The 22711-nt window shown below is 46.3% G+C and overlaps 1 protein-coding gene across 1 annotated transcript in view; it reads right to left on the reverse strand.

Moving 5' to 3' along the window:
- The window catches only part of tcf25 (transcription factor 25 (basic helix-loop-helix)), a 241747-nt gene extending 229041 nt beyond the window's left edge, over positions 1-12706 (reverse strand). Inside the window, exons 1-3 of the mRNA XM_059564786.1 lie at positions 12453-12706; positions 11802-11906; positions 11547-11609 (exon numbers count right to left, since the gene is read on the reverse strand). Of these exons, the coding sequence (XP_059420769.1) occupies positions 11547-11609; positions 11802-11906; positions 12453-12605 (321 nt within the window). The 5' untranslated portion in view covers positions 12606-12706. The remainder of the gene's footprint in view (positions 1-11546; positions 11610-11801; positions 11907-12452) is intronic.
- Between the last annotated feature and the right edge of the window lie 10005 nt (positions 12707-22711).

Consider the following 22711-nt stretch of genomic DNA (forward strand, 5'->3'; position numbering starts at 1 on the left):
ACAAGTCTGTGCACAGTTTGAATTTTACAATTGGAAAAGCTGTGCTCCTTGCATAAACCTGCCCGTTGGTTTGGCAGTAGTTTGCTTGCCCTACAAAGTTACCTTTTTAAATTGCTTAATTCAAGTTAAATACATTTTGTTCTATTTGTGTTATTTAAACTATATATAATAAGTGGGTTTACTGTTACGTGCACTGATGTCAGTCTCACTTTGAATAATAAAGTTTACATATATACACGAGCACACACACACACACACACACATACATATTTATATATATATATATATATATATATATATATATATATATATATATATATATATATATATATATATATATAAAACAAATAATATATTACTTGTATTTGTTTATAGGTCAGCCTATAAAGTCAACATTTCCATTAATAAATGTGGTAATTAAAAGCTTAAATATCAAAAAACGAATGAAGAACATAACACTGATGAGCTTAAGCAGATCCAATCATATGATCTGCTACATAACAGAAACCTTAGAGTTATCCATCTGCTTTTTATTTTTAGAATGGCATTTTTTTTCTTTGTTTAATAACACAGTGGAGAGCAACAGGGGGGTGAGAGAGAAAGACTAGGATTTAAATTCACATCCTGCGATAGTGCTGCAGCTCAACATGTCAAAACCATGTGTATTATTAACCACTGAACCAGATGGAAATGTAAGTGAAGTGTAGAGTTTGGTAAAGATTGGGTTTTTTATGATAGCGGTGCCGTATCGATAATTTTAACATGTTACCGGTGCCTAAACCGATATTTAAAAAAACATTAAAATAAAAAAAAATTTAAACTAAATCCATAGCTTTCACACGCTACTTGGATGCTTTCATTTCCCAAGTTTCCCATACTCCGTACGCTAATAAATGTATTTCAAGATCTGGGTCATTGTTTAATAGAAAACCACACATAATGTTTCTATTGTATCTCTGGCAATCACTCTGATATTTAGTTAAAATTAGTGCTGTCTGTCACTGTCTTTAATCAGTTCTGTGACTGTATGGTCATTCTTTATAAAGTAGCAACAATGTCGTTTTTAAAGTACAGTACTGTATAAAAGTCTTAGGCACATTAGTATTTTCACCTTAAAAAAGGGTTTTAAGCCAGTTATTTATATCTTTTGCTGTAGTATGTCAGTAGGAAATATCAGTTTACATTTCCAAACATCCATTTTGCCATTAATTTTAATCATAATCTAGTGATGAATGCACAAGCAGTCTGACAACAGCTGGTGCTCCACTTGGAGATCTGATCTCACCATCATCGAATCTGTCTGTGATCACTTGAAGAAACAGATGAAACAAACAAACTAAATCCAGAAGAACTGTAGCAACGTATTCAAAACATTTTAAGAAACTGCCTCCAAAGCTACAGTACTGTGAGAAGTTTTAGGCACTTGTGAAAATATGCTATAAAAGATGCTTTCAAAAATAGTCAAATGGATTGTATTTATCAATTTGCGATTAACAATTTTTATTGATTTTCAGGCACTTTTCAGAATACCACATAATGCATCTGAACAAAATCAACATTTTCACCCCAATATCAACACCCACCCATAATTGAATGATATGTCACCTAATAATTTCCTTAAAAGCATCCCAAGCCACTCCCACCAAAGATACTGATGACCATTTTGTTTCTATGTACTCAATTTCTGTTTTTAACATTTGTTGAAATGCTTGGTTTTATATGAGAGATGTATTGAGATGCCATCTATATGATTTTTTTCCTCTCTATACAAGGTTTCAACTACGGTTTCGCACACCGGACGAGAAGCGCCACATCTTTAAAAACACATTCTTTATGAGTGTACACACACCGGCGGCACAATTTGGCGTCTGTCCACGGTGCCCAGCTATGACTCAGGACGCGGTTCAAATTCCTGCTGCGCCACAGAGCACCATCTGCATAGTTTTATATTATCATATTTGTTTCAAATCATTGTTCATACACTATACCAAGATACCACTGCTGCAAAATACTACTTACATTGGTTTGAAGCTATTAGTACAGCTTGAATAAAATGTAAACATATATAATTAAATGTATAATAAATGTAGTCCTTTTAATCCTTTATTTTTCTCTTGAGACATTTTTACATAAGAAAAATATTACAGTATTACAGTCGTGATTACATTCAATGTCGTCGGCAGCCACCTAGTGAATTTACCAGGTCACAACCATCACAACACGCTTCAGGTCATTTAAATAGCGGAGTAGCAGGCGAAAAACTAATGAATGCTGAAGGGAAATACCCAAAATTATATGCAACCAACCATAGATTATTCAAAGACAACATGAGAAAGTCATAAACGTGGAGGAAGATTGCATTTGTCATCGTTTATTCAGGAAAGAAAGTCTAATTTTCGATCCGAGGTAAAACGTTCAGTGAGACTTTAGAAATTTTAAAAAATAAGCATACCTATATAAAAAAAAATTAGCTTCTTTGTTTCTCTTACGAGAGTTCTCTCGTACTGCGTCTTAGCTAAGACGCTACGGGAAAAGTCTCTTTACACAAAATACTGAAGCAAAAAATTATCCTTAATTTTGAATTTTTGTAAATCGCATTTGCAGCAGTACACAGCCATAGGCGAGACGGCTCGCTCGCTCATTGGCTGCTCTGCGGCAAGTGCACAGCCTATCGAGCGCAGGCTGATGCCATATCAGACCAATAAGGGTGCTTCGCACCCTTCACGCCACTTCCCGCCAAAACGGGTGTGGCCCAACCTTATAAAAGGAGCTCGAAAAGGCTGACTCACCTGATTTTTCATCTCTTCAGCGAAGCTCACGCATCGTTGGATCACGAAGGAAGCAAGCGCCGTCTGATAAGCATCTCAGCGGGACGAGCCACTTCTGAAGCTGCTGGCCTTCGCCGCCTTCCACTGCCGTTCCTGCTGCGCTCTCCGGCGCACATATCCTTTCAATTCTGTTATATCCAACTGTTCTTTATGCGTGTGTGTGTGTTCGCCCTGCGACACACACTCGTAAAAGAGCTTGCGTCTTTTTTAAGATGCCTTCCTGCGGCTTGTCAGAGCCCCACTCAGCGAGGGAGACCGGTACGTCATCTGTGTCTCCTGCCTGGGTGAAGATCATGCAGCGCTCGCGCTCGCGCTCGCTGACGGCGGATGCCCTCACTGCGAGCTGTTGCCATGGTGACTGAGGACTCGCTTGGCCTTTTTCTCTGAGCCTGCATTCTCCGCTGCGCTGAGGCGCCGTAAAAGCGCCGCTTCCAGAGGGCTGGGCGAGCTCAAAAGAGGATCTCGCGCCTTCTGCTCAGAAGCCCAGCAAACGAGTGGACATCGAGAAGGAGCCGAGGCGAGTGCTCACGCTGGCCGCGACGAGTCTCGGCCTCGAGTGGTCTGCACCGGCGCCCCTCCTCTCGTTCCCGGCTGGATGGTTGATTCCTTTTGGATGAGTGTACTTCTCAAAGCCCGCCTCATTTCTTCCTGAGCTTCACGAAGAGGTGGCAAAGGCTTGGAACGCTCCATATTCAGTTCGAACTCGTTCGTCTGTCTCGCTAGCATTCTCCACACTGGATGATGCTAAAAACAGGAACTACCAGTCACTTCTGCCGGTGGAACAGGCGATAGCGACGCACTTTTGTCCACCCTCTGCTGGACGGCGGACGAAAGCGGTGTTGCCATCTAAGGCCTGCTGCATGACGTCACCTCTGCTCGCGCGAATCTTTTCTGCTGCTGAGCAGGCTGCGTCTGCACCACACACGATAGCTGCTTCATCGAAGCGCTGGTGTACGAGTTCCGCTGTGGCCGAGCTCTCAACCAAGCGCGCCGCTGTTTCAGTTCCAGGAATTGTGACCGTCTCAGCGTTTTCTGCAACGTACAAGCTTGCACGGTTGCCCGCTTGCCTGCACACAAAAGCCGTTATCACAACAGCTTCAGCAACACCGCTTGAGACCCCCGTTCTCGCTCTACCGGCCGTCGCCCCGCGCCACGGGGACCGCGGCAGAGGATTACGGTGAGGCTGGGAGCCCCGAAGCTGTGCTAGGAAAGCGCCGGTGTACAAGTCGCCGTGGCCGAACTTTCACCTAAGCGCGCCGCTGTTTCAGTTCCAGGGATTGTGACTGTTTCTCCGTTTTTTGCAATGCGCAAGCCTGTACGGTTGCCTGCTTGCCTGCACAAAAACCGTTATCACGCCCACTGCTCAGTGCCCATCTCCACATATAAGCACAGCCCTTCACACAGGGCTCGCGCCCATAAAAGCGACTCAGTTGATTGCGCGCACTGCATAGTAAACGTGCCCACTCCTCAGTGCCCACAATCACTATGTCACACGCGTCATGTGGTTTCTGTAAAAACGAAACCCGTGCACGTTCGTCCGGCCACGGCCGATGGTGCTATAAATGTAGTGACGATGCCCACTGCTCAGTGCCCATCTCCACATATAAGCACAGCCCTTAACACAGGGCTCACGCCCATAAAAGCGACTAAGGTCGATCGCGCGCACTGCATAGTAAACGTGCCCACTCCTCAGTGCCCACAATCACTATGTCACACGCGTCATGTGGTTTCTGTAAAAACGAAACCCGTGCACGTTCGTCCGGCCACGGCCGATGGTGCTATAAATGTAGTGACGATGCCCACTCCTCAGTGCCCATCTCCACATATAAGCACAGCCCTTCACACAGGGCTCGCGCCCATAAGATCGACTCAGATCGGTCACGCGCTCCACATATAAACGTGCCCACTCCTCAGTGCCCATGAACACTATGTCACACACGGCGCGTGGTTTCTGTAAAAACGAAACCCGTGCACGTACGCTCTGCCCAGAAAGACAGCGAGTCGAAAGCAGTAAATGTGCACACTTGCAGCCCACAGTTACTCGCAGACATCACGAGTCCCACGGGACCCGCTCAGCCCTCCCTCAATCGGTTAAGCGCCGGGACGGGGTCGAGGAGGAGCGATCTGCCCGCTCTGATCAGCGCCCTCCCCGCCTCAAATGCCACAGGCGTAAATCCCATGTTACAGCACACCGAAGCGCCGCCGTTGCCCAGTCAACAGAGCGCTCTTCGCATCCAGCCCTTAGCCATTCATGCAGATGCATGTTCAGCGCTTCCAGGGGTTTCGGATTGGGTGCTAGGCATTATAAGGAGAGGCTACTCGCTACAGTTTTTTCGACGCCCTCCGCGCTTTTTAGCGTGCGCCGAAACCACGGTCAAAACAGAAGTAGCACACATACTTCGGGCCGAAATATCAAAACTGTTGAGCATAGGGGCTGTAGAGCCTGTGTCTCAAGCTCAAAGCGAGGGGGGGCTGTACAGCAGATGCTTTCTAGTGCCCAAGAGAGACGGGGGTCTCAGGCCCAAACTGGATCTAAGACAGCTGAACAAGGCATTGGTGAAACGCAGTTTCGGAATGCTTACGACCAGGAAGCTCTTCGCGCATATTCGCAGAGGAGACTGGTTCATGTCAATATATTTGAAGGACGCGTATTTTCAAATACAGATAGCGTCAAGTCACAGGCGATGTTTGAGATTCGCCTTCGAGGGCCAGGCATACCAGTTTACAGTCCTGCCGTTCGGCGTGTCCGTAGCTCCTCGTACGTTTACGAGGTGCATGGACGCAGCGCTCGCTCCTCTCAGACTCAGAGGCATGCGAGTGCTGAACTATTTGGAAGACTGGCTGATTCGGGCTCAATCACGAGCGGAGCTCGTGGAGCACAGGGATGCACTGGAAATGCTGGCAGTGGAGAACGCGCTGACGCGCTTTTGTCCCTGAATCAAGGGCCGCCACGTCTTAGTTCGTTCGGACAACATGTCTGTGGTGTCCTGCATAAATCGCCAGGGCAGTCTCGGGTCCCGAAACCTGTACAGGCTGACGGAACGCCTCCTGGTTGGGGCTCAGCGCACCTTGCGCTCGCTGAGGGCAGTTCATGTGCCTGGGCTACAGAATCTGGGTCCAGTCAGGGTGTCCAGAAGCAACATTCCCTCGGGCGAATGGTCTCTACACCCACAAACAGTCCAGCTGTTGTGGGAGAGATTTGGCAGGGCGGAGGTGGACCTCTTAGCGTCCCACGAAAATGCTCACTGCCCCGCGTTCTTTTCCAAGAACGAAAGCGCGCTGTCACGGAGATGGCCGTGCTGCCCGCTTTATGCTTTCCCTCCCGTCTCCCTCCTTCCGCAGGTGATAGAACAGGTGAGAGAAACGAGATGTTCAATACTGCTTGTAGCACCTTTTTGGAAGAACCAACCATGGTTCCCAGATTTGATGCGGTTAGCAGGCATCGCCCCGTGGCCAGTGCCATTGAAGAGGGACCTCCTCTCGCAGACCAGGGGCTCGATTTGGCACCCTCAACCGGAGTTGTGGTCCCTCCATGTGTGGGCGCTCAACGGTTACCCGCTGATCTCTCAGTGGAAGTACTAAATACCATCACTCAGGCTAGAGCTCCGTCGACACGACGGCTGTATGCCTCGAAGTGGCCGGTGTTCTCCAGCTGGTGTACAGCTCGGGGATGTTCACCCCTTTGTTGTGAGGTGGCGGAGGTTCTCTCCTTCCTACAAGAGCTGTTGGATAAGGGCAGAGCCCCATCCACGCTCAAAGTATATGTGGCGGCCATCGCAGCGTTTTCTGAAACAGCGCTCGGTCAGTCAATAGGAAGGAACGATTTCGTCATCCGCTTCCTTAGAGGAGCTAGGAGGCTGAATCCTCCCAGACCTCCGTCAGTCCCTATATGGGACCTCGCGGCGGTTTTGGAGGCCATGAAGGGTTCCCCTTTTGAGCCTATCCAATCTATTAGCCTCCAGCATCTGTCGTTCAAGACGGTACTCTTGTTGGCTCTCGCTTCAGTGAAGCGTGTGGGTGACCTGCACGCGCTCTCTGTGAGCCAGTCGTGCTTGGAGTTTGAGCCTAATGACTCAAGGGTCATACTCAAACCTAGGCACTGTTATGTGCCAAAGTCCCTCAACACGCCGTTTCGGGCTCAGGTTATTGCCCTGTCTGCCCTGTCGGTGTCAGGAGAGGATGGAGACTCGAGTCTTCTTTGCCCTGTTAGGGTTTTAAGAGCTTATGTGTCTCGCTCCGCTGTCTTTCGACAGACTGAGCAGCTGTTTGTCTCGTTCAGTGGATGTTCTAAGGGAATGGCTGTTTTGAGACAGACTCTATCCAGATGGATAGTTGACGTCATAGCGTTGGCTTACGCTTCCAGGGGCCTTCAGTGCCCACTGGGCGTCAGAGCACACTCCACGAGGGGCGTCGCCTCGTCGTGGGCATGGTCTACTGGGATCTCCTTGCAGGATATATGTATGGCGGCAGGTTGGCCCTCGCCGTCTACATTTATCAGGTTCTATAACCTGGAGGTTCCCGCCTTGCAAGCAAGGCTGCTGTCGGTATAGCCGAATCAGCCTCGACTGTGTGATGATTGTATTGTCGCATCTACGGGTGCTGCTAGATATGGGACGGAGGGCTTCCCCCCTCTCCTGTCCTGGGCTCTCTGCGAGTCCCTCGGGTGACTGTGCACTGTAAATCCTGGGTGTTGCTTCAGGTTTATTGGTGTGTGATCCCTGCGCGCACGGCGTTTTACATGGGGTTCCCGTAGCGTCTTAGCTAAGACGCAGTACGAGAGAACTCTCGTAAGAGAACGTACTCTGTTACTAACGTAACCTCGGTTCTCTCTAGAAGAGGGAACGAGTACTGCGTTCTCTGCCGTGCGTACGATTCACTCTGGTTCGCTTCGGCGATGAAATAAATCAGGTGAGTCAGCCTTTTCGAGCTCCTTTTATAAGGTTGGGCCACACCCGTTTCGGCGGGAAGTGGCGTGAAGGGCGCGAAGCGCCCTTATTTGTCTGATATGCCATCAGCCTGCGCTCGATAGGCTGTGCACTTGCCGCAGGAGCAGCCAATGAGCGAACGAGCCGTCTCGCCTATGGCTGTGTACTGCTGCAAATGCGCTTTACAAAAATTCAAAATTAAGGATAATTTTTTGCTTCAGTATTTCGTGAAAAGAGACTTTTCCCGTAGCGTCTTAGCTAAGAAGCAGTACTCGTTCCCTCTTCTAGAGAGAACCGAGGTTACGTTAGTAACCGAGTACGTTTTATTGAGCAAAAAAAAAAAAAATCAGTATAAGTAGCTAAAGCATTAGATGTTGAAATTGCTTAGAATACAAAACAATTGATAAATGGCTAACTGATAATCTAGACTAAATTAATGTTCAAAACTCAGGAATGATCAATTAAAATAATATATTTAAAATAATAATAATAAATGAATTAAAACGCATTCATCTTGCTGCCCAGAATTTGATTCGATACTGAGCTCCAGCATATAGAATGTGCGCGTCCGGTGTGCGATACCTCGAGTTGTCCTACATGTGGCACGGCGCTTCTCGTCGGGTGTGCGACTGCCTTTAGGATACCCAAGCCGAAATTAAGATATTTCCAATTTTGCACGATGAGAGAAGGGATAAGTGATTTTGATAAAAGGAAAAAAAATCTATTCTAGAGAAAATTTGTGAAAAAAATAATAAAAAAAAATTGTGTAGTCCCTTCCAAATGGATACAGAAGTCTCCAAATATCTATGAGGGCGAGAGATTAAAACATCCTAAGTAATGACAACTTTGCTTTAGGTGTGTTAAACACTTTTGGGCTGTTATGGTCCAAGAGTGGATCCATTAACAAATTAAAATCGCCACCCAACACAATCTCATAATTCCCAGCAGCTCGCAACTTCACTTTAGGTCTATAAAAATATTTTGGTCGTAAATGTTAGGCGCATAGATATTGGCCAATAGTAAATTCTGCCCCTGTATTTCAGCCCAAACCATAATAACTTTTCCGGACTTATCTTTCATTTGTTTAACATATCTAAATTGTAAATGCTTTTTTACTAATATTATAACTCCCCTACTATTACTTGACCCTTCACTGCAAAACATATAACCGCCAAAAGCCCTGCCAAATTTTTCAGCTTCCTGCAAAGCAAGATGTGTCTCTTGGAGAAATACTATGTCTAGTTTTTTTACGCTTGAGAGAAGCCACCACCTTCTTACTTTTAATCAGGTGCCCTTACCATTCACATTCCATGTGGAAAAAGATCATTTACCGAAGTCAAGGAGTGGCATTCTTAAAGGGTTAGTTGGCTGCAAGGGTTGAAGCTGTGTGTACAGTATACTGTCCATGTCCAGAAAGGTAAGAAAAACATCAAAGTAGTCCATGTGACATCAGAGAGTCAGTTAGAATTTTTTGAAGCATCGAAAATACATTTTGGTCCAAAAATAGCAAAAACTACGACTTTATTCAGCATTGTCTTCTCTTCCGTGTCTGTTGTAAGACAGTTCAAAACACAGCAGTTTGTGATATCCGGTTTGCAAACGAATCATTCGATGTAACCGGATCTTTTTGAACCAGTTCACCAAATCGAACTGAATCGTTTTAAACGGTTCACGTCTCCAATACGCATTAATCCACAAATGACTTAAGCTGTTAACTTTTTTAATGTGGCTGACACTTCCTCGGAGTTCAAATAAACCAATATCCCGGAGTAATTCATGTACTCAGACAGTACACTGACTGAACTGCTGTGAAGAGAGAACTGAAGATGAACACCGAGCCGAGCCAGATAATGACTCGTTCACGAGTCAAGAACCGTTTCTGTCAGACTTGTCCGATTCGAGAACTTAGGAGGTGATGATACTGCGCATGTGTGATTCAGCGTGAAGCAAACTGACACAAAGAGCTTCTGAACAGAACTGATTCTTTTGGTGATTGATTCTGAACTGATTCTGTGCTAATGTTATGAGCGCAGGTAAACCGAAGGCTTGCAATCATTGCCAATGACGCCATTACGTAGAGCGCAAAAGAACCGGTGAACCATTTTCTTCAACCGGTTTATTGAATCGAACTGTCAGAAAGAATTACTGGTGACCCGAAAACTGATGCAACCGGTTCTTGACTCGTGAATGAGTCATTATATGGCTCGGCTCGGTGTTCATCTCTCTCCTCACAGCAGTTCAGTCAGTGTACTGTTTGAGTACATGAATTACTCCGGGATATTGGTTTGTTTGAACTCAGAGGGAGTGTCAGCCACATTAAAAAAGTTAACAGCTTAAGTCATTTGTGGATTTATGCATATTGGAGACGCGAACAGTTTAAAATGATTCAGTTTGATTTGGTGAACTAGTTCAAGAAGAACCAGTTACATCGAATGATTCGTTCGCAAACCAGATATTACAAACTGCTGTGTTTTGAACTGTCTTACAACAGACACGGAAGAAAAACAATGCTGAATAAAGTCATAGTTTTTGCTATTTTTGGACCAAAATGTATTTTTGATGCTTAAAAAAATTCTAACTGATCTTCTGATGTCACATGGACTACTTTGATGATGTTTTTCTTACCTTTCTGGACATGGACAGTATACCATACACACAGTTTCAATGGAGGGACTGAGAGCTCTCGAACTAAATCTAAAATATCTTAAACTGTGTTCCGAAGATAAATGGAGGTCTTACTGGTTTGGAACGACATGAGGGTGAGTTATTAATGACATACTTTTCATTTTAGGGTGAACTATCCCTTTAAGATTTAAAGACCTATGTAGCCAAGTTTACATTCTCTAAACCATATTCAAGCAATAGTGTGACCATAAGACCCCAAACAACCCACAGAAAAACAAAAACAAATTGCGCTTCAATATGAACATCGCGCATCAACGTTTTTACAAAAGTCCATCCCACAAAAGTCCAATGGTCCATGACTCAATCAAGAGAAGTTCCACGACACTTCGCTATTCAAAAAAATAAAAGAGATTATTATTAAAACTAATGACAAAATAAATGTTTGGAAATGTAAACTGATATTTCCTACTGACACACTACAGCAAAAGATATAAATTACTGGCTGAATACCATTCTTTGGGGTGAAAATGCTAACGTGCCTAAGACTTTTGCACAGTAGTGTATGTATAAAGTCTGTATAATTAAATTAAGGATATTTAAATAAGTACACTTAAAGTATGCGTTAAGGGCTAAATTTTTACCTTTACCTTTTGATAACTGTATTCATAACAAAGAACTGCACAGATACAGATATTCTAACAATCTATTGGCAAACACATCTTGTGTCCTCGGTTTTCTGTTTGATTCTGCGGATTGAAGAAAGTGCTGAAAGACGGGGTGGAGACAGGTCTGCTGCAGTTTTCATATGAAATTTAAGGGGACTGACTCTGAGGCGCTTGCAAATGTGTGTACAGTTCATGGAGCTAAATGCTATAGCCCCGCTAAAAAAAAAAGCCTAGCGATGTCCATGCTTCTTGCGTACATTTCAGAGAATGAGGACAAATATTTAAATCGATAGCTCAGGGATTTAAGAGGCACCGAGATCTGCATTCTGATTCAGTTCAGTTCATACCAGTTACATAGTTACGGGTTTCGGTACCTGAAGTGAAGAATAACATTTTCAATATTTATATAAACATTTTAAAAGTAAAAAACCTTTCAAATGTTTCAGTAAATAAATACATACGTACATTCAAACATCACATACAGAAATAAATAAAAGTCTCACCCTTCCATTCTCAGCAAGAGCCTTTTTCTTCTTTTTTTTCTTTTTTTTGTTTGACTTCTCATCCTACAAAAAAAAAATAATAATAATAATAATAAATAATAAAAAAGGAAATCAACTGAATTGGGGAATTAAAATAATTTCGTTAAAATACACTGCCAAATGTTCGGAACATTGCATTTCACAAACTCCAAACAGGTCACAGTTGCATGTTAATGTTTGAGGATGATGATAGTGATGATGTATAAAGGTTCTTACCTTCACGGCATCTTTCTCTAGTGAAGCTCCTTCTTGTTTTATGTCACTGATTCTCTCTGCTGTCTCCTCATCTGACACAATTACATCCAGGTCAGCCTCACCAATCTGACACACACCATTAGATACTATATCATGACAGCAGCATCAAAGCATGACATTTAAAACTGCATTTATCAACACTTATCTAAGTATGGGCAGCGGACATGAAAGCAGTATGACATGCTATACTCCAAATTAAACTACTTCAAACGGCCATTGTTTGATTGCAGTCAAATTTTAACGTATTAACATATGACCTTATATAAACCGTTACCACACTGGAATTCATTTGTCACAATTGAGGACTATTTAGGTGAACTGCAAAACAACTTTAACAGTCGTAAAAAGGGGTCATGAACCGCATTTGATTTGTTTTTTGTTCCCCGAGTCTGTTCCCTGAGGCCTACTTATAATGAAAAAATAAAAATAAAAGGAGTAAGAAAAACCTCTCGGATTAGTACCCGAGCAGTATCAAGACAGTTTTAAAGCACCTTAAAGTAGTATATCATGGTGTTACACATGTAACGTTACAGTAGTATACCGTCTAATCCAACCTCTGCACCACTGCAATAATACACAGCGACGCCCCGATCACACATTCCCAGACGTTACCAGCTCAAATATGTTGCTGATGTTCTTCTGCTTATGGGCAGTTTTGTCACCCTTCATGTGCTCCTCTTCGTCTTCACCAGTAAGTTTTAGCGTGTTTAAAGCGGCCTGAGCTCGCTGCTCGCCCTTCAGCCTACGCAGAGCGCGACTCGACATGATAGACGTCAGATCAACAGATCAACGATCAAACCTAGCACCGTGCCCAAATGTCTCATGAACTTAAAATGAATGTTCAACAGGAAACGCTATGATGACATGGGAAATACGTCACTTTAAACGGAAGTGGGTGTGTTCCAAAGTAGGCGACCCGGACGTTATTTTTAACTTATGTATTTTACCTTCTTTTACTGTCTATGTATTTTACACATTGATCGTATTCGTTTTTTTGTGTGTGTGTGTTATATGCAACGTTTGCTTATTGATTCAAAACTAAGAAGGGTTTTCAAAATTGTTATACATTATAATTTCTCTTTTTGAGCGCTTCTGGGAAAATGAAAGAAAGGACTAATTGCAATTCGTGGTAGGATTAAAAAAAATTCTGATGTCTGGTGACGTGTAATATGAATGAATTTGAACAACAAAGCATATTAAGGAACAATCAAGATATCAATGATGTTCAGTGGATGATGCAGCCTTTTGAGCCACCGAGTGCCCCCTGCATGATAAAGACTGTTTAGCTTCTAGAGAACTTATGCGCAGAGAAACAAGGGTGGAGTCATATGGAATTACATTTGTTTCAATAATAATGAACGAAACTTTATAAAACTGAACGTAACTTTTTCAGAAACTATCAAAAATATGCCATTACAAAAGAGGAAAAACACTATGAAAATGAAAAAAAAAATGAACTCAGTCGCACAAATTTAACATGCTCTTCAAATATGCTTCATTCTTTGTTAATGTTTTTCAAAGATTCGTTTTCGCTAATCGTAGATTCTAAATTCAATGCCACAGTTCTCTTACAAGAGTTCTCTCGTACTGTGTCTTAGCTAAGACGCTGCGGGAAAAGTCTCTTTTCACGATACACTGAAGCAAAAAATTATCCTTAATTTTGAATTATTGTAAAACGCATTTGCAGCAGCACACAGCCATAGGCGAGACGGCTCGCTCGCTCATTGGCTGCTCTACGGCAACTGCATAAGCCTTTCCGGCGCCTATATCCTTTTCAAATCGTTATCCTCGTGTCACTCGTAAAAGAGCTGCGTCTTTTTAAAGATGCCTTCTTGCGGCTCGTGCAGAGCCCCACTCAGCGAGGGAGACCGTCACGTCATCTGTGTCTCCTGTCTGGGTGAAGATCATGAAGCGCTCGCGCTCGCTGACGGCGGCTGCCCTCACTGCGAGCTGTTGCCAATGGTGACTCTGAGGACTCGCTTGGCATTTTTCTCCAAGCCTGCATTCCCCGCCGCGCTGCAGCGCCGCTCCCAGCGGATTCCGGAACCTTCTCCAGCTCGACCGAGCTCGCCGGTTCGCCCTGCTTCACCGGCCTCCCCTGCATCGTTTCCTGATGGTCAGCGCCCGCTGTCTGCCGCCGCGTCTTCCGAGGAAGTTGATCTCAGGGCCGCGTCGGGGGAAGAGGACACGTGCTCTCTGCTAGCTTCGGGCAGCGAAGGCTGCACCAGCGCCCCCCTCTCGTTCCCGGCTGGATGGTAGTTTTCTTCCGGATGAGCGTACTTCTTCGAACTCAAAGCCCGCCCCATTTCTTCCTGAGCTTCACGAAGAGGTGGCAAAGGCTTGGAACGCTCCATATTCAGCACGAACTCGTTCGTCTGTCTCGCCAGCATTCTCCACACTGGATGATGCTAAAAACAGAGGCTACCAGTCACTTCCGCCGGTGGAACAGGCGATAGCGACGCACCTTTGCCCGCCCTCTGCTGGACGGCGGACGAAAGCGGTGTTGCCGTCTAAAGCCTGCCGCATGACGTCCTCTCTGCTTGCGCGGATCTTTTCTGCTGCTGGGCAGGCTGCGTCTGCACTACACACCATGGCCTCCGCTGACTCCCGCTGGCCTCTTCGGATCTTCTGTCAACAAGTTAATTGAGAGATTCGTCGAGGACCAGAAAGCGTCTCAAGCATTTAAGCACTTCCTCCCGAAGCGCTCCGGTTCTGCAGCAAGTCGTGCTAGACCGGCCCCGCAAAGCTCTCAGCCACACCCCCCGCCTCCTGCTGCTTCATCGCAACAGCGTTAGCAACGCAGCTCGAGACCCCGCTCTCGCTCTACCGGCCGTCGCCCCGCGCCGCGGGGACCACGGCAGAGGATTACGGTGAGGCCGGAAGCCCCGAAGTCATCCTAGCACTCCTAGGAAAGCGGCGGTGTACGAGTCCCGCTGCGGCCGAACTCTCACCCAAGCGCGCCGCTGTTTCAGTTCCAGGAATTGTGACTGTCTCAGCGTCTTCTGCAACGCGCAAGCCCGTACTGTTGCCCGCTTGCCTGCACACAAAAGCCGTTATCACGGCAACCCAGATATTTCCCGAAAAGAGTGTAATTTCTGGTGTCCCGGCCACGGCCGATGGTGCTATAAATGTAGTGACGATGCCCACTGCTCAGTGCCCATCTCGACATATAAGCACAGCCCTTCACACAGGGCTCGCGCCCATAAAAGCGACTCAGGTCGATCGCGCGCACTACATAGTAAACGTGCCACTCCTCAGTGCCCACAAACACTATGTCACACATGTCATGTGGTTTCTGTAAAAACGAAACCCGTGCACGTTCGTTCTGCCCAGGCAGACAGGAAGTCAAAAGCAGTAAATGTGTACGCTTACAGCCCATAGTTACTCACAGACAGCACGAGTCCCACGGGACTCGCTCCGCCCTCCCTCACTCGGTTAAGCACCGTGGCGGGGTCGAGGACGAGCGATCTGCCCGCTGTGGTCAGCACGCTCCCCGCCTCAAATGTCACAGGCATAACGCCCAGGTTACAGCACATCGAAGCGCTGCCGTTGCCTAGCCAACAGAGCGCGCTTCGCATCCAACCCTTAGCCATTCATGCAGACGCATGGTCAGCGCTTCCAGGGGTTTCGGATTGGGTGCTAGACATTATAAGGAGAGGCTACTCGCTACAGTTTTTTCGACGCCCTCCGCGCTTTTTAGCGCGAGTCGAAACTACGGTCAAGACAGAAGTAGCACACCTACTTCGAGCCGAAATATCAAAACTGTTGAGCAAAGGGGCTGTGGAGCCTGTATCTCAAGCTCAAAGCGAAGGGGGGCTGTACAGCAGATACTTTCTAGTGCCCAAGAAAGACGGGGGTTTCAGACCCATACTGGATCTAAGACAGCTGAACAAAGCATTGGCGAAACGCAGTTTCAAAATGCTTACAACCAGGAAACTCCTCGCGCATATTCGCAGAGGAGATTGGTTCATGTCGATAGATCTGAAGGACGCGTATTTTCAAATACAGATAGCGTCACGTCAGATAGGCGATACTTGAGATTCGCCTTCGAGGGCCAGACATACCAGTATACAGTCCTGCCGTTCGGCTTGTCCCTGGCTCCTCTTACATTTACGAGGTGCATGGATGCAGCGCTCGCTCCTCTCAGACTCAGAGGCATGCGAGTGCTGAACTATTTGGACGACTGGCTGATTCTGGCTCAATCACGATCAGAGCTCGTGGAGCACAGGGCCATTTTACTCGAGAAACTCGGTCTCAGTGTCAACTGGACGAAGAGTTCGCTGAACCCCAGTCAAACGATACTGTTTTTGGGTATAGCTCTGGACTCACAGTTCATGACGGCGCGGCTGTCGCCACAGCGCGTGTTGGGCATTCAGCGTGCAGCGAGCTCTCTCCGCTGCGGCGCGGCCGTCTCGCTCAGAGAATTTCAGAAGATGCTAGGTCTCATGGCTTCAGCATCACCAATTCTTCAGTTGGGCCTGCTCCGCATGCGCCCCTTGCAGTTCTGGCTGAAAGCGCGAGTACCGCGCAGAGCGTGGATATCTGGCGGTTGCATCTCAAGGTCAATCAGAGCTGTGTTACAGCCTTGAAACCCTGGACAGCAAACGACTGGTACCAATCAGGTGTAAGCCTGGGGACTTCCTCGAAAGTGAAAGTGGTGTCGACGGACGCCTCCACTTCGGGATGGGGAGCGCTGCTCGAGGGCAGACCGTTCTTTGGCCTGTGGGCAGAACGGGAAAAGTTCCAACATATCAACTGTCTGGAAATGCTGGCAGTGGAGAACGTGCTGACGCGCTTCTGTCCCCGAATCAAGGGCCACCACGTCTTAGTCCCTTTCGGACAACATGTCTGTGGTGTCCTACATAAATCGCCAGGGCGGTCTCAGGTCCCGAAACCTGTACAGGTGGGCGGAACACCTCCTGGTTTGGGCTCAGCGCAACTTGCACTCGCTGAGAGCAGTTCATGTCCCTGGGCTACAGAATCTGGGTCCAGACAGACTGTCCAGGAACAACATTCCCATGGGCGAATGGTCTCTACACCCACAGACAGTTCGGCTGCTGTGGGAGAGATTTGGCAGGGCGGAAGTGGACCTCTTCGCGTCCCACGAAAACGCTCACTGCCCCGCGTTCTTTTCCAAGAACGAAAGCGCGCTGTCACGGAGGTGGCCGTGCTGCCCGCTCTATGCTTTTCCCCCCGTCTCCCTCCTTCCGCAGGTGATAGAACGGGTGAGGGAAACGAAATGCTCAGTACTCAGAATCAGAATCAGAATCAGAATGAGCTTTATTGCCAGGTATGTTCACACATACGAGGAATTTGTTTTCGTGACAGAGCTCCGCAGTGCAACATAACAGCGACAGAACAAAAAACACAATAAGGAATAAAAAATACAAAAAAATACAAATAGGTGGGTAAGGATTGACAATATACAAATTGACAATGTATGGGAGGTATATTAAAAAGAGCATTTATATATGTACATGTATATTATGTGGAAAAATTGTAACTGTACGCTAAGTATGTGTGTTTGGATAAATAAGTGTATGTGTATATAAATATAAATATAAGTAGTATAGTGTGTTCCATGTATGTACATGTATATTATGTGCAAAAGATTTACGTGTACGCTAAGTATGTGTGTTGGATAAAAAGTGTAGTTTATATAAATATAAATAGTGTAGTGTGTCCCACAGTTATTATCAGCTGTTCATAAGATGGATTGCCTGAGGGAAGAAACTGTTCCTGTGTCTGGTCGTTCTGGTGCTCAGTGCTCTGTAGCGTCGACCAGATGGCAACAGTTCAAAGAGGGAGTGTGCTGGATGTGAGGGGTCCAGAGTGATTTTAACAGCCCTTTTGCTCACTCTGGATAAGTACAGTTCTTGAATAGATGGGAGGGTTGTACCGATAATTCGCTCAGCAGTCCGGACTACCCTCTGTAGTCTTCTGAGGTCCGATTTAGAAGCTGAGCTGAACCAGACAGTTACTGAAGTGCAGAGGATGGATTCGATGATGGTGGAGTAGAACTGTTTCAGCAGATCCTGTGGCAGGTTAAACTTCCTCAGCTGGCGAAGGAAGTACAGCCTCTGCTGGGCCTTTTTCACAATGGAGTCAATGTGAATGTCCCACTTCAGGTCCTGAGAGATAGTGGTGCCCAGGAACCTGAATGACTCCACTGCAGTCACAGTGCTGTTCATGATGGTGAGTGGGGGGAGTGCAGGGGGGTTTCTCCTGAAGTCCACGATCATCTCCACTGTTTTGAGCGTGTTAAGCTCCAGGTTGTTGAGACTGCACCAGACAGCCAGCTCTTTAACCTCCTGTCTGTAAGCAGACTTGTCACCGTCCTGAATGAGGCCGATGAGTGTGGTGTCATCTGCAAACTTCAGGAGCTTGACAGAGGGGTCCTTAGATGTGCAGTCATTAGTGTACAGGGAAAAGAGCAGTGGGGAGAGAACACAGCCCTGGGGAGCTCCGGTGCTGATTGTACGGGTGCTGGATGTGTATTTTCCCAGCCTCACTAGCTGCTGCCTGTCTGTCAGGAAGCTGTTGATCCACTGACAGACGGAGGTGGGCACGGAGAGCTGAGTTAGTTTGGGCAGGAGGAGGTTTGGGATGATCGTGTTGAAGGCAGAGCTGAAGTCCACAAACAGGATCCTCACATAGGTCCCCGGTCTGTCTAGGTGTTGCAGAACATAATGCAGTCCGATGTTTACTGCATCGTCCACAGACCTGTTTGCTCTGTAGGCAAACTGAAGAGGATCCAGCAAGGGTCCAGTGATGTCCTTCAGCGATCTGTTGAAGATCTTTGTGAAGATGGGGGCCAGGTGGTCAGCTGGTCAGTACTGCTTGTAACACCACTTTGGAAGAACCAACCATGGTTTCCAGATTTGATGCAGTTAGCAGATGCTGCCCCGTGGCCAGTGCCGTTGAGGAGGGACCTCCTCTCGCAGGCCAGGGGCTCGATTTGGCACCCTCAACCGGAGTTGTGGTCCCTCCATGTGTGGGCGCTCAACGGTTACCCGCTGATCTCTCAGTGGGAGTGCTAAGTACTATCACTCAGGCTAGAGCTCCGTCGACTCGGCGGCTGTATGCCTCGAAGTGGTCAGTGTTCTCCAGCTGGTGCACAGCTTGGGGACGTTCACCCCTCGATTGTGAGGTGACGGAGGTTCTCTCCTTCCTACAGGAGCTGTTGGATAAGGGCAGAGCCCCCTCCACGCTTAAATTTTACGTGGCGGCTATCGCAGCGTTTTCTGAGACAACGCTCGGTCAGTCAATGGGAAGGAACGGTTTGGTCATCCGCTTCCTTAGAGGAGCTAGGAGGCTGAATCCTCCCAGACCTCCTTCAGTCCCTGTATGGGACCTCTCGACGGTTTTGGAGGCCATGAAAGGTTCCCCTTTCGAGCCTATCCAAACGATTAGCCTCAAACATCTGTCATTGAAGACAGTGTTCTTGTTGGCTCTCGCTTCAGTGAAGCGTGTGGGTGACCTGCACGCGCTCTCGGTGAGCCTGACGTGCTTGGAGTTTGGGCCTAATGACTCAAGAGTCATACTCAAACCTAGGCACAGTTATGTGCCGAAATCCCTCAACACACCGTTTCGGGCTCAGGTTATTTCCCTGTCTGCCCTGTCGATGTCAGAAGAGGATGGAGACTCAAGTCTTCTTTGCCCCGTTAGGGTTTTAAGAACTTATGTGTCTCGCTCTGCTGTCTTCAGACAGGCTGAGCAGCTGTTTGTCTTGTTCAGTGGACGTTCCAAGGGAATGGCTGTTTCGAAACAGAGCCTTTCCAGATGGATAGTTGACGCTATAGCGTTAGCTTACACTTCCAGGGGCCTTCAGTGCCCACTGGGTGTCAGAGCACACTCCTCAAGAGGCGTCGCCTCATCGTGGGCGTGGTCTAGTAGGATTTCCTTACGGGATATATGTATGGCGGCAGGATGGGCCTCGCCGTCTACATTTATCAGGTTCTATAACCTAGAGGTTCCCGCCCTGCAAGCAAAGCTGTTGTCGGTATAGTTGAATCAGTGTCCTGATTGGAACTCTGAGATCGCAAGCGCGATGCGCTGCCGACTGTTATATGGGCAGTATTGCGTAAGACCCACATTCCCACATTGGTCAGGCCTTGCCTTGAATATGTGATGTCATATTGTCGAGTCTACGGACGCTGCTAGATATGGGACGGAGGGTTCCCCCCTCCTGTTCTAGGACTCACTGTGAGTCCCTCTAGTGATTGTGCACTGTAAATCCTGGGCGTCGCTTCCAGGTTTATTGGTGTGTGATCTCTGCACGCACGGCGTTTTACATTGGGTTCCCGCAGCGTCTTAGCTAAGACGCAGTACGAGAGAACTCTCGTAAGAGAACGTACTCGGTTACTAATGTAACCTCGGTTCTCTCTAGAAGAGGGAACGAGTACTGCGTTCTCTGCCGTGCGTACGATTCACTCTGGTTCACTTCGGCGATGAAATAAATCAGGTGAGTCAGCCTTTTCGAGCTCCCTTTATAGGGCTAGGCCACACCCGTTTCGGCGGGAAGTGGCATGGAGGGCGCGAGCGTCCTCATTGGTCTGATGTTGCATCAGCCTGCGCTCGATAGGCTTATGCAGTTGCCGCAGAGCAGCCAATGAGCGAGCGAGCCGTCTCGCCTATGGCTGTGTGCTGCTGCAAATGCGTTTTACAATAATTCAAAATTAAGGATCATTTTTTGCTTCAGTGTATCGTGAAAAGAGACTTTTCCCGTAGCGTCTTAGCTAAGACGCAGTACTCGTTCTCTCTTCTAGAGAGAACCGAGGTTACATTAGTAACCGAGTACGTTTCGCTTACGTTTCACAGTTTTTCGTTTGGTGTTTTGACACAAACCTCTAGTGGGGGCGGGGTTAACAGGGATCTACTCTGATTGGATAGTGAGCTTTTGATGGACAGGTGCTCTCTGACCGGGAAGTACAGACGCCACCCAGTGGCGCGCATATTGAAAAGCTCTTGCGGTGATTAAATCTGGTCTCTACCGCAAAAAATTCTTTTTCACAGACAAAGTGAAAGACATTTATTTTAAGCTCATACACACTTTACCCTGTAAAGAAGTTTATACAAAGATTTAAATCTGACATTGATCTTACATGCTCTTTTTGTTCGAGTTCTGAAGAAACTGTACACTTGTTTTGGTCATGTCATACACTCAGAAACTTTGGGATGATATAGGGCTTGGGCGCCACGTTGCATTCTGGGACGTGGCAGCCATGTTTACAGCCTCGCGAATGTAAACATACAGCAAGTTGAACGAGAAGAAGCAGAGTTGGGAGAAAGAAAAAAGATGTTAAAATCGCGAAAAGGTTGTGGGATTTATAGGGATACACTAAATAGGGATGCCAGAGACCGGTATGTGGACAAAACGGCACTATTAACGGTTTGGATCCATATGAAATTCCCAACAAATAGTGGAGTACCGACGACGACTTGCTGACGCACTTTTTTATTTACAGATATCTTCGGCTACCTTGTTTGTTTTGTGAGCGCCTACACTTCAGAATAGTTCCAAAGCTATAAGTCATTGGAGTCTCATTTACAGTTCACAAATGGATGGGTTCAGGAGTTGCAGATCATAAATGCTATACAGTAATCCGGACAAAGCTAAGCTGCGCTCTACCTAGCTGCTAGTTTAGTAACTGTTAGTGCTAAAAACCATTCACACATGGACTTTTAACTGTGTTTCAAAAGTGTAGTTAGTAGCTGTCAACCCTCCCGCTCTTTCCGGGGTTCTCATGTATTTGAGCTCTTTTCCCGCTGTCTTCCCGTTTTAGTATTTTCCTGTAAAATATCCCGTTAGCCCCTCCATCAGACCTGTCAAGTCTCTGTGCTGTTGTCCTGTTGCTACTCCTTGCTATTCAAGCGAACAGATGTTTTCAAAGCATCGTTTTGCTTACTTGAAAGCAACCTTAGCGTGATGTTGGCCTTTTTAAGATAGCGTGGTTGTTGTGAGAGCACAATTTCACGCCAATCTGTGAGCAGTCATGTCAGACCTAGCTTCACAAAATGCTTAACGTTATTTAATGCAGCAGTCTTGTAGTACGAATTTTTTATGTCAGCAGAGGGAGAGCAACAGAAAGATGAATGTTGAAATTACCCGTATTTTGGATGAGTAACCCGGCAAATTTCCCTTATTTTCAATGTGGACTTAAAGAGCCAGTAAGATGAAAATTCTAAGTTTCCTATCACTGTTTATAAGTCCTGTACAACAGGTTTAAATCCATGCAAGGTTAAAAAAACATTGTCATTTTGTCAAAATATCATTTTAAAATTACCTCAATTCTCAGAGATCCCCAAACGGTTCGCGCAAAGCTGTTCAAAAGATTCAGTTTCCTTAAACCCCACCTTTCGGTAGCATACTGTGTTCTGATCGGTCAACTGACAACTTCACGGTAAACAATGCGTTAGCATTAACATATAGTGCTAGCGCAACATACTGATAAGACGCTCGGGAGAAAACAAATACATAACTTCATAATCATACTTACAGGTTGTGATTCGGAGATGCTTGTTGGTCCAAATAAAGTTGGTAATGAACCCTCTTTTATGGCCAAATGCTTTGAAAACACAACAACACTTTTTTTTTTTTTTTGCTGTGAACACAACAAAAGGGATTTGTTGTACTGCTCTGGTATTGTGGTAAAAATGAATTTTAGCCATTGGTTCTTCTGATCTTCATTCTTTGGCAGTGAAAATAAAACAAACTTGCCTTTACAATTAAAAACACACAGTCTCCTCGACATGATGCTATCACACCAACTACTAACCAGAGCGTCTGTGTGGGGGGTGGGGCAGGTCAGAGTTTTGTTTCTCCCATAGACTGTATAAAAACATGGACGTAGTGTCCGTGACGTAACCCG

Source organism: Carassius carassius, chromosome 13 (assembly GCF_963082965.1).
Source record: "Carassius carassius chromosome 13, fCarCar2.1, whole genome shotgun sequence".
Taxonomy (NCBI): domain Eukaryota; kingdom Metazoa; phylum Chordata; class Actinopteri; order Cypriniformes; family Cyprinidae; genus Carassius; species Carassius carassius.